Raw genomic sequence first — 15,851 nt, forward strand, 5'->3', positions numbered from 1 at the left:
CTCGATCCAGATAATATCGTCTCAGTAGCAGGTCAGTGTCACCACCCCTCATCAATGACAGTAGCCAGCTTCCTTGGGGACTTACAGGCTAAATGCCTTTGGATTTGTGCAAATTTGACATGTGCTGACCTTTAGAGAATGCATCTGGATTAATTGAGCAGGAAAGTGATGCTGGCAGAAAAAGGTTAAAATGCTCAGGCTAACGGCAGCCTGGCCCTTTCCTTGTTCTCTCCTGAAGCTACACAAAAGCCACCTGTGACTCGTCCACATCAAGTGAGATTTTTCACACCAGTGATGCTGATGGATCTCTGCACAGCTTTAAGCAAGCAGCTGCCAGGGGCTATCTCTCTTTCCTAAGACAAGTGGATTTGTCAAATCCCAAAGATCATCTCATTTTTGCTGTTGCCCTGCTCAGTAAACAAAACGAGGACAATAACTCAAGAAAGTTTTATGGGCTGTACATTTTTATTGATTTAGTGGGACTTTGTTAAAAAAAAAAAAATGGCATCACAGCCTTCCTGTAGGTATGACCATCACAGTAAACTCAATTCAAACCTTTCATTCACTATCAGGTGCCTACCTGTGGACTTGGCAATGTCCACAGGGCAGTGGCTGATCTAAAGACTGACAGGAAGACAGGGAGAAAGGGGAAGAAGAGGATAGCCGGAGACAGTAATGAGAAGGAGAAGGTAGGGAAAAATAGGGGAGGTGCAGAGGGAGGTATCTCATTATAGCCAGTAGAGCAGTTGGGAGGCAAATAAAATCTAAAGCTAGAAGACCTAAGCTTGAATCCCAACTCTGCCCCTTATTAGTGATATGTGACCTTAAGGGAGTTTCTTAACCTCTCTGTCTCCTCTGGAACATGAGGATGGTAATAATAACCATCTCCTGAAACTGCTGTGAGGAACAGACACCAAACACAGCACTTAATCTGTGCCAGGCACTGTGCTAAATGCCTGCCTATATCAACTCAGTCCTCCCAATAGCCTTCTGAGCCGGGTGTGTGTTAGTTTCCTGCTGCTGCTGTGACAAATTACCACAAACTCAGTGGCTTAAGTCAACACAAATTTATTATCTTACAGCTTTAGAGGTCAGAAGTCCTAAAGCCAAGGCATCAGCAGGACCACATTCCTGCTGGAAGCCCTAGGGGCAGATCCATTGCCTTGTCTCTTCCCCAAGTCTAGAGGCTGCCTGCATACCCACTGCCCCATCTTGGCATCGCCCCGACTCCTGCTTCTGTCTCAGATCTCCTTTTCAGACTTCCACCCTTCTGCCTCCCTCCTATAAGGACCCTTACGGTTAACTGGCTCACCCGGATAATCCAGGATCAGCTCTCCCATCTCAAGATCCTTAACTTAATCACACCTACAGAATCCCTTCTGCTATTTAAGGCAGCCATATTGACAAGTTCTGGCTATTAGGATATAGACATCTTTGAGGGCCCTTATTCTGTCTACCACAGCTGCTATTACCTCCATTCTACAAAAGGGAAACTGACACATGGCGAGATTATGTAACCTGCCCAAGGTCATGCTCTTCCCCCCATACTTTTCTGCCTCTCAGTGGGTAATGTATTATTTTTTTTAATTTTTTAATGTTTTATTTATTCTTGAGAGAGAGAGAGAGACAGAGCACAAGCAAGGGAGGGGCAGAGCAAGAAAGGGACACAGAATTCGAAGCAGACTCCAGGCTCTGAGCTGTCATCCCAGAGCTGGACGCAGGGCTGGAACCTATGAGTGGTGAGATCATGACCCGAGCCAAAGTTGGATGCTCAACCAATTGAGCCACCCAGGCTCCCCAGTGGGTAATATTTGTAAAGCACTTGGAAGGAAACACTAGGTTAACTCTTAATGTCATGCTGTGGGCATTAAACGTTAACTCTTACTGTCATGCCATGTGCATTAAAGGTAGAATACACAGTAACTGCTTCAGCTAAGTCAGGGGCACCAACACAGAGGTGGGTCTGCCTTGGGCTGGTCTAAGAGTGTCTTTATTTACATGCATATGTGGAAGGCTGTCTGGTGCTGTTGAGGAGTTTCAAAATTGGAGGAAGGAAGCCTTGCTCCTCTCCCTACAGCTGAGAGTTTGGAGCAAGCAGCCTGAGTCTCAGAGGATGAGGCTAGAATGAACACCCTAACCTAACAAGCTGTTGAGGAGTGAGGGTGTTAAAGGTGATCCTATCAGTTCAGAAAAAAAGTGTTTTGTAAACTACTAAAACACTGCCAATGTTACCAGCCATTTTCATATTGGTTGAGTAAAAGAAACGTTCTAATTAGAATAAAATGAGGGATGCTGGAAGAAAAACAAAACAAAAAAAAAGATGCTCTGGCATGCAAAGCCGGACACTTACCACTGCAGATCCCCTGCTTGTTGTAGAACCCAAGGCCACAGTTGCTGTCACAGCTGCCCTCCCTCAGCACTTGGAGGGGGTCTCTGCAGCCCAAGCAGTGCTTCTCTGTCGGACCCCAGCAGGCAGAACAGGACTCATGGCAGACTGCAGGCAAACAGCAAAATCAGTGAACAGTCTATAGTGGAAAGGGCTGGTTGCAATTTTTCTTTCAAAGATTTTAGAATTTATAAGGAGGATGTTGGTGCCTTCATTCCTAAATCGTGATGCACATATGTATATCCCAGGAGAAAAAAAAACACCCCCCAGAATACCTATTTCTGTTGGCCAGAAGTACAACTTCCATAAATGACTGCTAAGAGACTTGGAACAGGAAATCAGAGGCTTTTGAGTAATGAGAATCACAGGGAAGGGAATCATAATTTTCAAGACAAAGATGGTCTGTCTAATGAAATCAGATGGCCCTCTATCACCTTGCCACCTTGCCTTTTGTAACCATACGATGAACCGTTGACAGGATCACTACTCCTACGTTCAACACCATCAAGAATCAGCAAGGACGAATGCCATGTACTTTTGTCCTTGATTAAACCTTGAAAGACCTGGTACTTCCGGATTTTTACTGCTCTCTCCCCTCTTTCCATCCCTCTCTTCTCTCTCTCTCTCTGTCCTACCCCAACCCTTTCCTTCTGTCCTTCCTCATTACTCTTCTAGTCCCCCTAGTCTCTGGTTTGCCCCACCAGCTTCTGCTCTTGGCATATATCTTGAGAGTCTTTCTCTTACAAGTTAACTTTCTAACCATACATTGTTCCTAAACCAGAGTTTTTTCTTTAACACTCAAAAATGTCCTTCTCAGGGTGCCTGGGTGGCTCAGTTCTTTAAACATCAGCATCTGACTCTTGATTTCAGCTCAGGTCATGATGTCATGGTTTGTGGGATCAAGCCCCATGTTTGGGATCCTCTCTCTCCCTCTATCTCTTCCCCTCCCCTGCTCTCTCTTTCTCTCTCGAAATAAATAAATAAATAAATAAATAAATAAATAAATAAATAAATATTTTTTAAAAAATGTCCTCCTCTTTTAGAATTTGATTTTTTTTTAATTACTATTAGGCTTACTTCTCACCTTAGCATGTCTGCAAAGAGAGGCCTATTCTAAATGACTGGATATATTCAAATTTGGTTCACTGTCTGTATGGTTAAGCCCAACACATGCTTCTGTTAATGCACCCTGGTTTTCAAAATGTTTGCTTCACAGTGGAGCACAATCTATTTGCAGAGGTATTCATTCTGACCAAAATTGGTAGAGAGAATTCTTTTGCTGATTGGAAGAGACTTGGGAACTATACACCTAAGTAATTTAATTAGGTATCCCTTTAGAATCAGAAAAGGGTGCCTGCATTGAGAATCTCAAGATCCAATCCTCTCCTCTCAGCTTTCAACTGCACAGGAAAGTCTTAATTTCAGACAACTTTCCCCCACTCCCCCCAACAAATTTAGAGATAATTACAAATTCTGTTAAATTCCAAGAAGGACTCTTCAATAAAGAATAACAGTGGTAAGGGTAGAAGGGACCAACTTTAGGTGGATCTGAAAGATGGGAAGTGGCCAGCTCTAGGTTTGCACCAACAAAGCCTTTGAGAAAGGAAGGAGTTTAGGGGTGCAAGGAATAGAAGGCTGCCCCTGTGGCTGAAGCTAGTGGACACAGTGAGACCAGCAGGGCACAGAGGATCACAGTGAGGAATGGTGGGGCACAGTGGACTGATTCATGGCTGGAAGGATAGGATGAGGCCCAATCAAACTTGACCTTGGAGATCATGGAAAGAAATCAGGATTTTACCCTAATTGTAATGTGAAGTCATGAATGGGATTAAACAAGATAGACACAAACCCCGATTTTTAAAGCTCTCTCTGGGTGCCATGTAGAGAGGGTATAAGGACTTGCCTACAGGCAGAGAGACCAGTGTGGAAGCCATTGCTCTGGTCCAGGCAAGAGATGACAACAGCAGATGAAAAGCAGAGATGGAAGAAAGTTTACTTATTTATTACCTGGTTCCCTTGCTAGACTGTAAGCTTCATGAGGGCAAAATCCATTTCCATTTAATTTAACTCTGTGCTGAGCACACTGCTTGGTACTCTACTCTACATTTGGTACTTCACTTATAGTTAACATCTCATTTATATTTTATAAATGTTACATGGGAACACTGCCAATATTAGGATAAGCTACTAAAACTACATTATAACTAAAGATGTGGATACAAAGCTCCCAGTAACAAGTTCTACCCTGAACATACATGAAATCTGTTATTCATTTATTCAGCTACCTTTCAATTAATGACTCTACTCATCATCTGAAGTGCCAATCACTGTTTGTGCCTCTGTCTTATTGTTGATTCAAAGACACTACTTAAAAATAAACAACAACAACAACAACAACAAAAACACAAAAAAGCAAATAAAAAACCCAATTTCACTCCTAAGAAGGTATGTCAGGCTAATCTATCGAAATTCAACAGAAGCATCTACCACATGCAAGGTTGTGCTAGCCTGTGGGGCCTTCCCAGCTAGCCATCGGTCAGAAGTCTGCTAGAGGAAACATTTAAACCACCCCATCACTTGAGCTCATTGGTAGCATTATGCAAACTGCACCAGGGAGAAAGTGCCTGAGAGGATGATGAGAACTAAAGACTAAAAAGACAACAGGGACCAGATCACAAATGTCAGGCAGGCTGGGTAAAGACCTTGGACTTCATCTGTAAAAGTTTTAATCAATTTTTCTTCTCAGAGAGTTTGCTCTGCAGTGGGGAGAGGAGAGAGTAATTAACTCAAGACATTCTCGAGGCATGAAATCATTTTTGTCCAGGGGGTGCGGAGGAGATGAGAAATTAAAGCACAACCCCCTAGTTGTCTTCAGGAATCGGCTGATCGCAGTATAGACCTTTAGCTGCACGGGCTTTTAAAATCGTAAAAAATACTTCCAACCTGGTTGGTAAATGGCTATCATCCTGGTCCCTCCTTGATAGTCTGGTTCCATTCCTGGGAATCCTGAAAGACACTGTGCTTCAGGACCTGAAAGGTCCTGACATAGGAGAGGGTCTCAGGTACCCCTCCCCCACCCTGACTTCTGACCAATCTGATCTGTGCCATACTACTTGTTACACATTTTTAACATTATCCCTAGTGTTGAAAATCAGAATAGGGCCAAAGGATGAGCAGGATAGAGGCTACAGGCTTAGGGATGGCACTTAAACCTGTCACAAACTGAGCTGTACTTAGTATTTCAGCCCTGTCTTCTGCTATGTCCCTTGAGCAAGCTAGATCTATGGAGCAGGGTACCCCAAGCATGCCATATACCTGTCTGTGGTTTCTGGATGCCCTACACAGGATTCACCCAGTTGGCAATGCCTCCATCTCCTTCCATAGTCCTTATAACACAGCTTACACTTGAGAGGCCTAAGCTGTCATTACTTCTGTGAAGCTTTATTGGACTTGTCCAAACAGTCACTTCCTTCTTCTGTGTTCCTGCAGAATGTTGTACATTCTCTGTGGTATTTATCCTATTGTCCTGATCATTTGGTTACAAAGCAATGCCTTTCAATGAAATGTAGTAGCCTCCAAAACAGGGGCCAGGTTTGAATCATCTTAAACCTCCAGTGTCCAGATTGATAACTTGTACAAAGTGAGTATTCATTAAATGTATGTTAAATGGATACCCAGCAGTCTTTTTTTTTTACTGGTTATGAGGGATTCATCCTATCAGTTAGTTACCTTCTACATGGAAACAACTAACCATGAGGTCATAGTCTGAACATATGATAACTGAAGGTAGATAATCTTGAGGCTGTAAATCTACCTAATAAATATTGGGTTACAGATCTACTTATGATGACAACTATTTATGCCACATCTATACAGAGTACCAAATGTGAGGCCAGGCCATCTCTTTTTCCATAGCAAACAAAAGGTATGTTCCATGGTCAGTCAAGACAGCAGAAGGGATTTTTATTTCTTCAATACAGGACTATAATGAGCTGTCATTTCCTTTTTCTTTTTCTTTCTTTTTTTTTCTTTTTCTTTTTCTTTTCTTTCTTTTCTTTTTTTTTTTTCAGCTATCATTCCTTAAAATGACATACTCCTACTGTGTTTTGCAATTGATTTCTAATTTCTAACACTGAACATATGTTACTGCAGATAATCTCTTCTTCCAGGCTTATTTTACATGTGGCTTTTATTACACTTCGGTTATTATGAAAAATAGAAGGTCACTCCCTGACTTTTTACCATAATTTCTCTTAGTGATACATGTCCGATCGCCCAGGGTTTTTGAACTGATATTGTGAAAATGTGGCAATAAATTTAAAAAGGCAGCTAATGAGAGAAAATCATCTACTTATCTCACATGCAGTAGATAATTTATTTAGGAAAGCCCCGGACTTTTCTGGAGCATAGCAAGACATGTGCTGGCTTGCTGAGCAATTCATTTCAAAATGAAAAGGAACGAATTACTTTTCTTTTGGCAATTCTATATTGAAATCCTACTCTAAAAATAAGAAACTTCTTTTTGTGACTTGGTAATTTTGAAATAGAAGATTGCTGTAAAGAAATTTTAACGTGTGCTTCTCTAAGCAGACAATGCAGCCCTTTTCCAGGAAAGTGTAAAAAGCACTTCCTGTGGGCCACTTCTCATCTTCCGGAAAGCTCTCCCAGACCTCAGGCAGTGGATCCAGACATGAGTGGACTCAGCCTTCAGTTCAAAATGCCCCTCAGGAATGAAAAGGAGCTTTGGTCCCTCACCTTCCCCATGGCCTTTTGGAATAAGTTCCTCTGCCATTCCCAGGGAACTGGCACACTTGATCAGCAGACCCTTTGAGGTTTACCACTGAGGCTGAGTTCAGATCTCCAAACCACCAAAGGGGTTCTCACTCACAACTACACAGAAGCAGCCCAAACGGCAGGCACAAGCCGCTATGCCACCCACAAGTCAAATTCCTTCATTTCGTCCCCGATCCATTTTGTAGCAACTGCTAGCTTTCATTTTTATCACACAAATGACTGGGAAGTACTTGCCAAGTGCTAAAGTATTATCAGGAGATAGTGGGTAAATTTCCAATAGGAAGCTCTTGTTGTATCTTACAATCAATTTCCCCATTCCTTGCTTTCCTAATCTGCAAAGTGGGAATAAGCTTCGTTGCACCTAAGTCACAGGGAGCTGGCGAGATGACACATTTGAGAACACAGAGAACATGGCAGGTGATGCAGTGAGTAACATACCCTGGGAGACCTAGCACCTGTGGCTTTAACGGGTGTCAAAAGCAAAGTAATTATAAAGGGAACAAATGAAAGTGCAGCAGGAGACAGGAGAGGAAAGGACAGAAAAGACTACAGGAAAGGCGGGTTCACTTAGAAAGGAAGTGAACAGAACTGTCAGAGATCATTCCAGCAGTTACAAGAAGGGGTTCCAGCCTTTTCCAGAGGACTCATACTCTAAAGTTATTCCTTTGCAATTTCTACAACACATTAACAAAAGCCCTTTGGAATAGCTTGGTGAGGGCTTGAGGGGAAGTCCAAGTGCTGGACAGACTACTCCCCTTACCCCCTGGTACAGCCCCACAGGAGGCCAAGGCTACTTGTCTAAGAAGCGTAAATGCCAGACAAATTTAAGAGGAAAGGAAGTTCATAGGCGTAATCATCATTTTTGATCCTTTTACTGCAATCTTCTCTCCCCTCCAGGCTGGGTCTCTGTCCCCAACCTTCCTCCTTGTGCCAACAAAAAACCTTATACCCTGAAATGGGAATATTTGGTCTCCGTACATTCTGAAAAGTCCTATGTACTTGAGGGAGCTCATAACAGAAAAAATACAAATACATGAAAAAAATCTTTTGCTTCAGAAATAGCCAGAGATATGCAAAGTAAACAAGAGAGCAGCAACTATATGCAATCAATTAAATGTACACACAGTGATCTGTATACATCTTAGAAACAGTGCTTAGAAAGAAAAAAAAGGGGGGAGTGGGGAGAATGATTCATCAAGGTAACAAATATACCAGTCTGCTGGAGGATGGTGATAACAGGGGAGGCTATGTGTGTGTGAGAGCAGGGAGTAACTGGGAAATCTCTGTGCCTCCCCTTTTATTTTCCTGTGAACTTAAAACTGCTCTAAAAAATAAATAAATAAAGTCTTTAAAATTAAAAAAAAAGGAAAAGAATGAAATATCTACTTACCAATATTTATGAATATTTAAAAGAGTTCTCTTTATTATTATTATTTTTTATTTTTTTAACGTTTTTATTTTATTTTTTGAGAGACAGAGACAGAGCACTAGTTGGGGAGGGGCAGAGAGAGAGGGATACACAGAATCTGAAGCAGGCTCCAGACTCTGAGCTGTCAGCACAGAGCCCAACGCGGGGCTCGAACCCACGAACTGTGAGATCATGACCTAAGCTGAAGTCAGATGCTTAACTGACTGAGTCACCCAGGCACCCCTATTTATGAATATTTAAAATAGGTGCATACAAAACAAAAAGAGCACACACACACACACAATACATATTAAATTGCATTAGAATAGTTCCTTAAGTGGGGGGTTGGGGGGAGGAGAAATGGAAATAGGTTACAGGAGCAAAAAGGATGGGCAGACAGATAGGCATAGATAGATAAGCAAGAGAAATAGCTGGCCCAGGCTAATGATGAAAATGAACACATAAGTATGATTAAGTCAACCATCTTCATGTGAATCCCAAGAATAAGTAAAAGAAAGAAATTAAACAAACTTCCATTTTGTGCCAATCAACCTGACAAACAAGAAGAATCGTAACACCTAATGCTCACAAGGGTGGTAGGAAGTAGGCACTCATTTGTGTCTAGCAGGAGTACAAGTTATAACTTTTTCAAAAGACAGTCACATATTAAAGTGTCAAAGGTTTCAACAGTACATATATAACTTGGACCCAGAAATTGAAGAACTTAGCCTAATCCAATATATTTTCCACAATTTTCTATTAAAACTGTTTACATCAGGAGGAAGCCAAACCATATGAGACTCTTAAAAACTGAGAATAAACTGAAGGTTGATGGGGGGTGGGAGGGAGGGGAAAGTGGGTGATGGGCATTGAGGAGGGCACCTGTTGGGATGAGCACTGGGTGTTGCATGGAAACCAATTTGACAATAAATTTCATATTAAAAAAAAAAAAACAGCTATTTACATGGTGGGGCGCCTGGTTGGTTAAGCGTCCAACTTCAGCTCAGGTCATGATCTCATGGTTCCTGAGTTTGAGCCCCACGCCAGGCTCTATGCTGACAGCTCAGAGCCTGGAGCCTGCTTCAGATTGTGTGTCCCCTTCTCTCTCTGTCCCTTCCCCACTCATGCTCTGTCTCTCTCTCAAAAATAAGTAAACATTAAAAAAATTATTTTAATGTTTACATCATGGTTATTTATGATAATGGAAAAATTAGGAGCAAACATCACACCACAGAGGACTGGCTAAATGAATTCTTGCATAGCCCCAGATGGAAAGTTATAAAACAGCTTTAAAAAGATTTTGTAGAAGGATAATAAATAACATGGGGAAAACAGGCAATAAAACTATATATAGAGTGTGACTTTACCTTTGAAAAATAAATAAATGTGTGTATATCTGTGTACATAACACACACACACACACACACACACACACACTCATAAATTGGGAAGACATTCACCAAAATACTGACAGTAGTAATTTGGGACAGTTTGAGTCAGGGATTTTCGCTGATTTTTTATTGTGCCTTGAATTTTACTGACTTCATCAAGTTATTTTTTGTAATAAACATGAATTCATTTCGTATTTAGGGGAAAAATTTACTGAAAGGGGAGGAAAAAAATAAGCCTGTAATCCTTTTCCTTAAGGCACATGCTGGGTAAATAGCTAATTAATCTATTAACCACATTTGTGATATAGCTGAATGATTTACTCATCTTGGGTAACATATTTCAATTTTCAGCAAGGTCTTCTGTAGAACTTGGACCAAAGGGTTGACTTCCCAGTGGGCAGAGGCTTTGTCAGGTACACACGAAGAGAGATTTTACATGCAGGCCAGCTTTGCATTGGTACATAAGTCAAGGATAATGGCAGACATTCAGCTCATAAGAAATGTTCTTAAAGTTATCTTTTCTATCTCCTGCCCCTCTACCTGTACTTCTAAATCTACAACACAAGAACACCACAAGAGCTTTCAAATGCAGTGACCACCTTGGCCCAGCTTGAGCCAAATGGAGCTCTCAGATTCCACTTATCCACTGTGACCATTGGCAACCCACAGCTGCTAGGACTCCCTGGGTTGTTTTTTTTTTCAGCCCCCATTAATTAAATGGCTATTGATTTCTCCACTGATACCTTGATTCTATTTATCTACAGAAATTGAAAAGCCAGAGGGACCACCAACCAAAATCAAGCTTTTGATGGGGAGAATTCTCAGACTTCCTGGCTGCACTAGCATAGCCTGCTCAGATCTCAACAGTGATAACATGGAGGTGCTGTTTGCTCTGTGGGCAGCCTAAAAAGGGAGGGGAAGGTTCTGCAGGGAGAGAGTTGGGGTAGGGAATAGGAAAAAGAGAGAAAGAATGTATGCCATGTATGCCATATAGCCTAGTTAAAATAACTGAGAACCCTTGGACCTGGGCAGAAAGCCAGAAGTCTTGTCACTAGTTTGCAATCCATAGCTAAAACATTTGGGGGTTCAGATTTGTCAGGAAGAATGGACTCTGTCTGGAAGATAAACTCCCTTGCATTTGTGGCGGGCTTTCTCTGCTGGTATGTGATACTTCTGTCTGTCATTTGTCTTTTGGCATACGCAGCAGGGTCTGTAAGCAGCACAGGCAAATGCCAAACATAGCTAGTCTCCTGCTACAGCAAAGGTCGCAGGCACAACACTGCCAGCTGCTTTTTCCTTTTCTCCACTTAACCTTTACATGAATGTCCAAAGAGGGAGAGGCCTTGGACTACCATTGTCACCTGTTTCACTGGGTCTAGTTTACTCAAGAAGTATACATTCTAGGAGGGCAATCCTGTTGTGCTCTGTTCTGAAAGGCTTAAAACACTCTGTGGATACTACTTAATTTCCAATGATAGGTGGGTTTTTTGTTTGTTTTTTGTTTTTTGTTGTTAAAGAGTAACCCTTCCCACACCGATAAAGCACTCCACTAAGTTGAAGTGGAGGGAGATAAAGATAAGACAAACAGAGGTGGGAAAAATACAGATTCTGGAATTTTCCCCAGGCTACACCTAGCCAAGAAACGCTGACAGGATTATTCCAGAGGGCCTTATATGCGTTTGGCACTGTGGGGAATTCAGAAGCATAAAACCAGTCCCTGCCTCAACAGTCAGTCACTTTCTATAATATACCTTTTTTAAAACTGCCTTTATAGCACTGATAGTAATGAATTCATCGACTGGTAACTATCTAAAATTATCTGTATACTTATTTACTGACTCTTCTCCCACTGCAAGAAAGTAAGTTCCTTAACCCCAGGGCAGTTTTCTGCCCATTTACTCTATATCCCAGTTCCCAGGTACATGAAAGAGACTCAACAAATATTCCTTGCACAAACAGAATGGAAGAGACAAGAATATCACTTGTAGCAATAAGTCCCCCTTATAAGACACTCAGCAATTAAGTGAGAGACCGTAATTGCTATAGAATATCAGAAGAGTCTTGAGCAATGCATACAATTTAAAGAGCAGAACAGAATGAGCTAAGGCAGAGTGTGGTAGGATGTGCTGGGCCCCCAAACTGAATGTGTGATCTGGCAATGAAAGAGCGACTGATGACCCTCCAATTCTAGGGGGGTGTTGGAGGGGCCACAGAGGATGATAGCTTCACAGTGACCATCCCTACAGAACAAGGGGGTAAGGGAATCCTTGTCTTCTTGAGGATTTCAGAACAGCAGTTTCATAAATGCCTTTGCCAAGAGCTCTGCCCCAGGTACAACTAGGCTGAGCTAAGCCACATGCTGGAACATAATGCCAAGACCCATTAAGTCTTCACTGCTTTGGCCCTGGCTCCAAGGGTCAGTGCTTCATTTCCACAAATGGTTGGGCTGCTCTGGTCAAACAAAATTCCAACAAATAATTAACTTGAGAAGTTCCTCTGTTCAAACTACAGCTTTTAAAACTCAGCTAGGCCAGCATCCTATATGTAAATTTTACAAGCTTAGTTATCCTAAGTTTTCCCTCTAATTATACCATAATTTTGGCTAAGAAAAAAAATTCCAGACTCTCAACATTTAATCTGAGCATTTTTAAAAAATAAAAGGATTTTAACTTGTGAGAATACAGTTATTTCTCCATAACATAGAAAAGTGGATTTTATTTTAAATCAGACACAAATGGCACAAAACTCTTTGTTTCTTAATGCAAGCTATTTGGTTTTCATTCTCATAAATTGAAAAATAAACAAAGAGATTCAATGACAATAGCTGCCTTTTGTTGCCCACATACAATGTGCCAAGCATAACATACTTATATTTTCAAACATCTTTTCTAATGTTCATCATAACAGTGTAAAGTAGATGATATTATCCCCATTTTACAGTTGGGGAAATTGAGGCTCAAGCAGTTAAATGACCTGTACAAAGCCATATAGCAGTAAGTGGCAGAGTTAAGAATCAAAATGATCCTCTCTCATACAAACCTGTAAAATGGTCAATGGCTTGGTTCTTTAAGTTTAAAAATCTGAGACTACACAGCAATCAGATGTAGAATAAACTGCATAGATTTGTATGTTTATATGATTATTTTTTCTTTACATCTCTGTTAGCAGCAGCCAACCCAGCCTTGATTGCAAGCTCTCAATAGGAAAATATGACAGCATCTTATTTCACTTCATATCCTCAGGACTTCCAATGGTGGTCAAAGGAGAATGAATGGAGGAGCAAGAGAAATGGAACAGGGAAGGACAATGAAAAGCAGAAATATAAGTCTTCTAACTCATATGGAGGGCTTACTAAGTGCCAGGCACCATCCTAAATGACATATGTGAATTCATTCATTTAATCCTTATACTCATGCTATATGGCTGACATTATTGTCCCTACTTTACCCATAGGCAGCTGAAGCATGGGGTTAAAAAATGCACTGTTTGTAGTGACAGAGCCAAGACTGGAGTCCCGATAGTTTGGCTTCCAAGCCTATAGTCTTAAGCACTGTGTCACAGTCCCTCCCATGTCTGGGTCTGCGAATGAAGGTAGCACTTGCCACAGGGTACACACAGCTCCATCCTCAGGTCTTTGTGAATACTGGAGGTTTGCACTGGACATATCAAACGCTGACATACATATAAAAATGGGCACCTGGGTGGCTCAGCAGTTAAGCGTTTGACTCTTGATTTTGGCTCAGGTCGTGATCTCACAGTTGGTGAGTTCAAGCCCCATATTGGGCTCTGCACTGACAGCACAAGCCTGCTTAGGATTCTCTGTCTCCCTCTCTCTCTGCCCCTCCCCTACTCATGCTCTTGCTCACGCGCTCTCTCTCGCTCTCTTTCTCAAAAAAAACATTAAAGAATAAAAATGGGTTGAATTCTACTCTTTCTTTACTCAAAGTTATAGTCTTATGAGCTGCTTATTTTTAACTAATCTTGCATGATGTGTGTTAGTTTGATTGTTTTTAACTTTTTTTTCTTATGGGTTTCCTTACCTAGGATTTGTGTGTGCAACAGTTCAATGGTTCCACCAGGGCAGAACAGAGGTTGACTGAAAAGAGGGGTAAGACAGGTAAGGAAGAAGGTTTTCAGGGCATAGTGAGGTGAGTCTAGATCCAGATTTAGATTTCATAACAGGGTTTCTAAGATGAAGCAATGGAACCACAACTCTGGTAGAGAGAATACAATAAATCCATAAGCGGTATCCAAAGGGTCATGCAGGAAAGGTGCAAGGTCATGCAGTGGGTGGGAGGAGCAAGGAACATCCACATCTGAGTCAAAACTGACCATCAGGCTGGGATGACTAAGACACAGGCTATTAATTCCTGGAAATGGGTCATAATAAGACAAGGTAGAAAGAAGCAAATTAGAAGCCCAGTCCTAGAACTTGATGTCCACAGGGTCCAGAGGACAGGGACAGAGTGGACAACAGGGCCGTTGGACCAGATCCAACTGGTGGCAAAGAAAGTCTAAGCCCGAAAGCCAGGTCTTAAAGGTGTGTTCTGGCCCCTAAGAGGGTGATTACTCTTTTGCCCTACCTGCTACAGAGAAGAGGCAACGTATATACTGCCTGTCTCCAACTTAGACTGGCATAAAAACTGGGTGGTGCTGAGCCTGAAGGGGAAGTGATCAAACTCCAACAGTTTGGAGTTTCATTTAGAAATGAAGCAGTGACTGGTATAGGAGTACCTAATGTAGTCTATAACTACAATAGCATTCAGTTTAATCAAGCACGAGAATGTAATAATGATATGAATATATGCACGCATAGGAACACATTCATCTGCACCTGTGTATGTGTGTGTGTATACCACAAAACTGAAGGGAAAAGGGGAAATGACAAGGGCCCTGAGGATGCGACTCTCTGGTAGGACTCAGTGTCTTCTCTCACCCCTCCCCTGATTTACCTGCTCCTACTCTTTCTCCTGGTTTACCTGCTCCTACTCTTCTGTTGGAGAGCTATGTGCTTCTGTGCCACTTGGCTCTGCCCCATATTTTTCTCTCTGCCTTATATTCAACAGAGTGAGCATGAATATTAATCAGGTAATTGCTGGTAATTAGTTTCCTCAGCACAGTGTTCACTCTCTTTTGGTTTTGATGGGTCAATAAAGTGGCAAATTATGCTGGTCATAATATAAATGACCCTGCCAAGAGGAATCAATCCAGAAAAACCTGTTGTTACCATAAAATAGCAGGCTTCTTTTTGAAAAGTTTAGCACATGCTAGAAGAGGACTGGTTGACTGACCAACTTCCAAGGTCAACGATGAGAAGCCACCAAAAATAGCACAAGCACAAATGTTGCAAAAAATTCCAATAATGAGAAAGCTTATTTGGAAAGCTTATTTGGGCCATCTCAGCATTGAAACAGTATATGGAAATTGATCACTAGTTTTGCTTTAATTTTTAAGATCACTCTCACGTACACACTCTCTCTCTCTTCTTGCTCTCCTCTTTCTTCTCATTTTATGCATAAAAATGCAACCAGGCTGAACTAAAGCAAATTGGTTTAATTCCCTGGAGGGAGCATGAACAAATTTTCCCAGCAACTTTCTACCAGAGGCATTTGTGTATGGGTATGCGGATGGAATGTGGAAGCAGTCAGCTACGTAAACCAGTAATCAAATGAAACATTACTCATTTCAAAGTGCCCTATAACAGCATGAACATCACCAATTAAAACACTGAGCATGGGAGAAAGGAAAACGGCCCCTCAAAAAAAGAGAAAGAAAAAAGTAAATATGTATGTGGGATGTGTGGCAGGGGGTTGAGGTGTTATGGAGGGAAGAATAAAATCTAAGGGGAATTAATTCCCTTTTAAAGGCAAAT

General features: G+C 41.6%; 1 protein-coding gene across 3 annotated transcripts in view; it reads right to left on the reverse strand.

Moving 5' to 3' along the window:
• The window catches only part of FRAS1 (Fraser extracellular matrix complex subunit 1), a 429,297-nt gene that overhangs the window by 209,452 nt on the left and 203,994 nt on the right, over window positions 1-15,851 (reverse strand). For all 3 annotated transcript variants that reach the window (XM_042936116.1, XM_042936114.1, XM_042936117.1), the window contains exon 15: window positions 2,351-2,494. In XM_042936116.1, the coding sequence (XP_042792050.1) occupies window positions 2,351-2,494 (144 nt within the window). The remainder of the gene's footprint in view (window positions 1-2,350; window positions 2,495-15,851) is intronic.

The sequence above is a fragment of the Panthera leo genome, chromosome B1, assembly GCF_018350215.1.
Source record: "Panthera leo isolate Ple1 chromosome B1, P.leo_Ple1_pat1.1, whole genome shotgun sequence".
Classification (NCBI taxonomy): Eukaryota; Metazoa; Chordata; class Mammalia; order Carnivora; family Felidae; genus Panthera; species Panthera leo.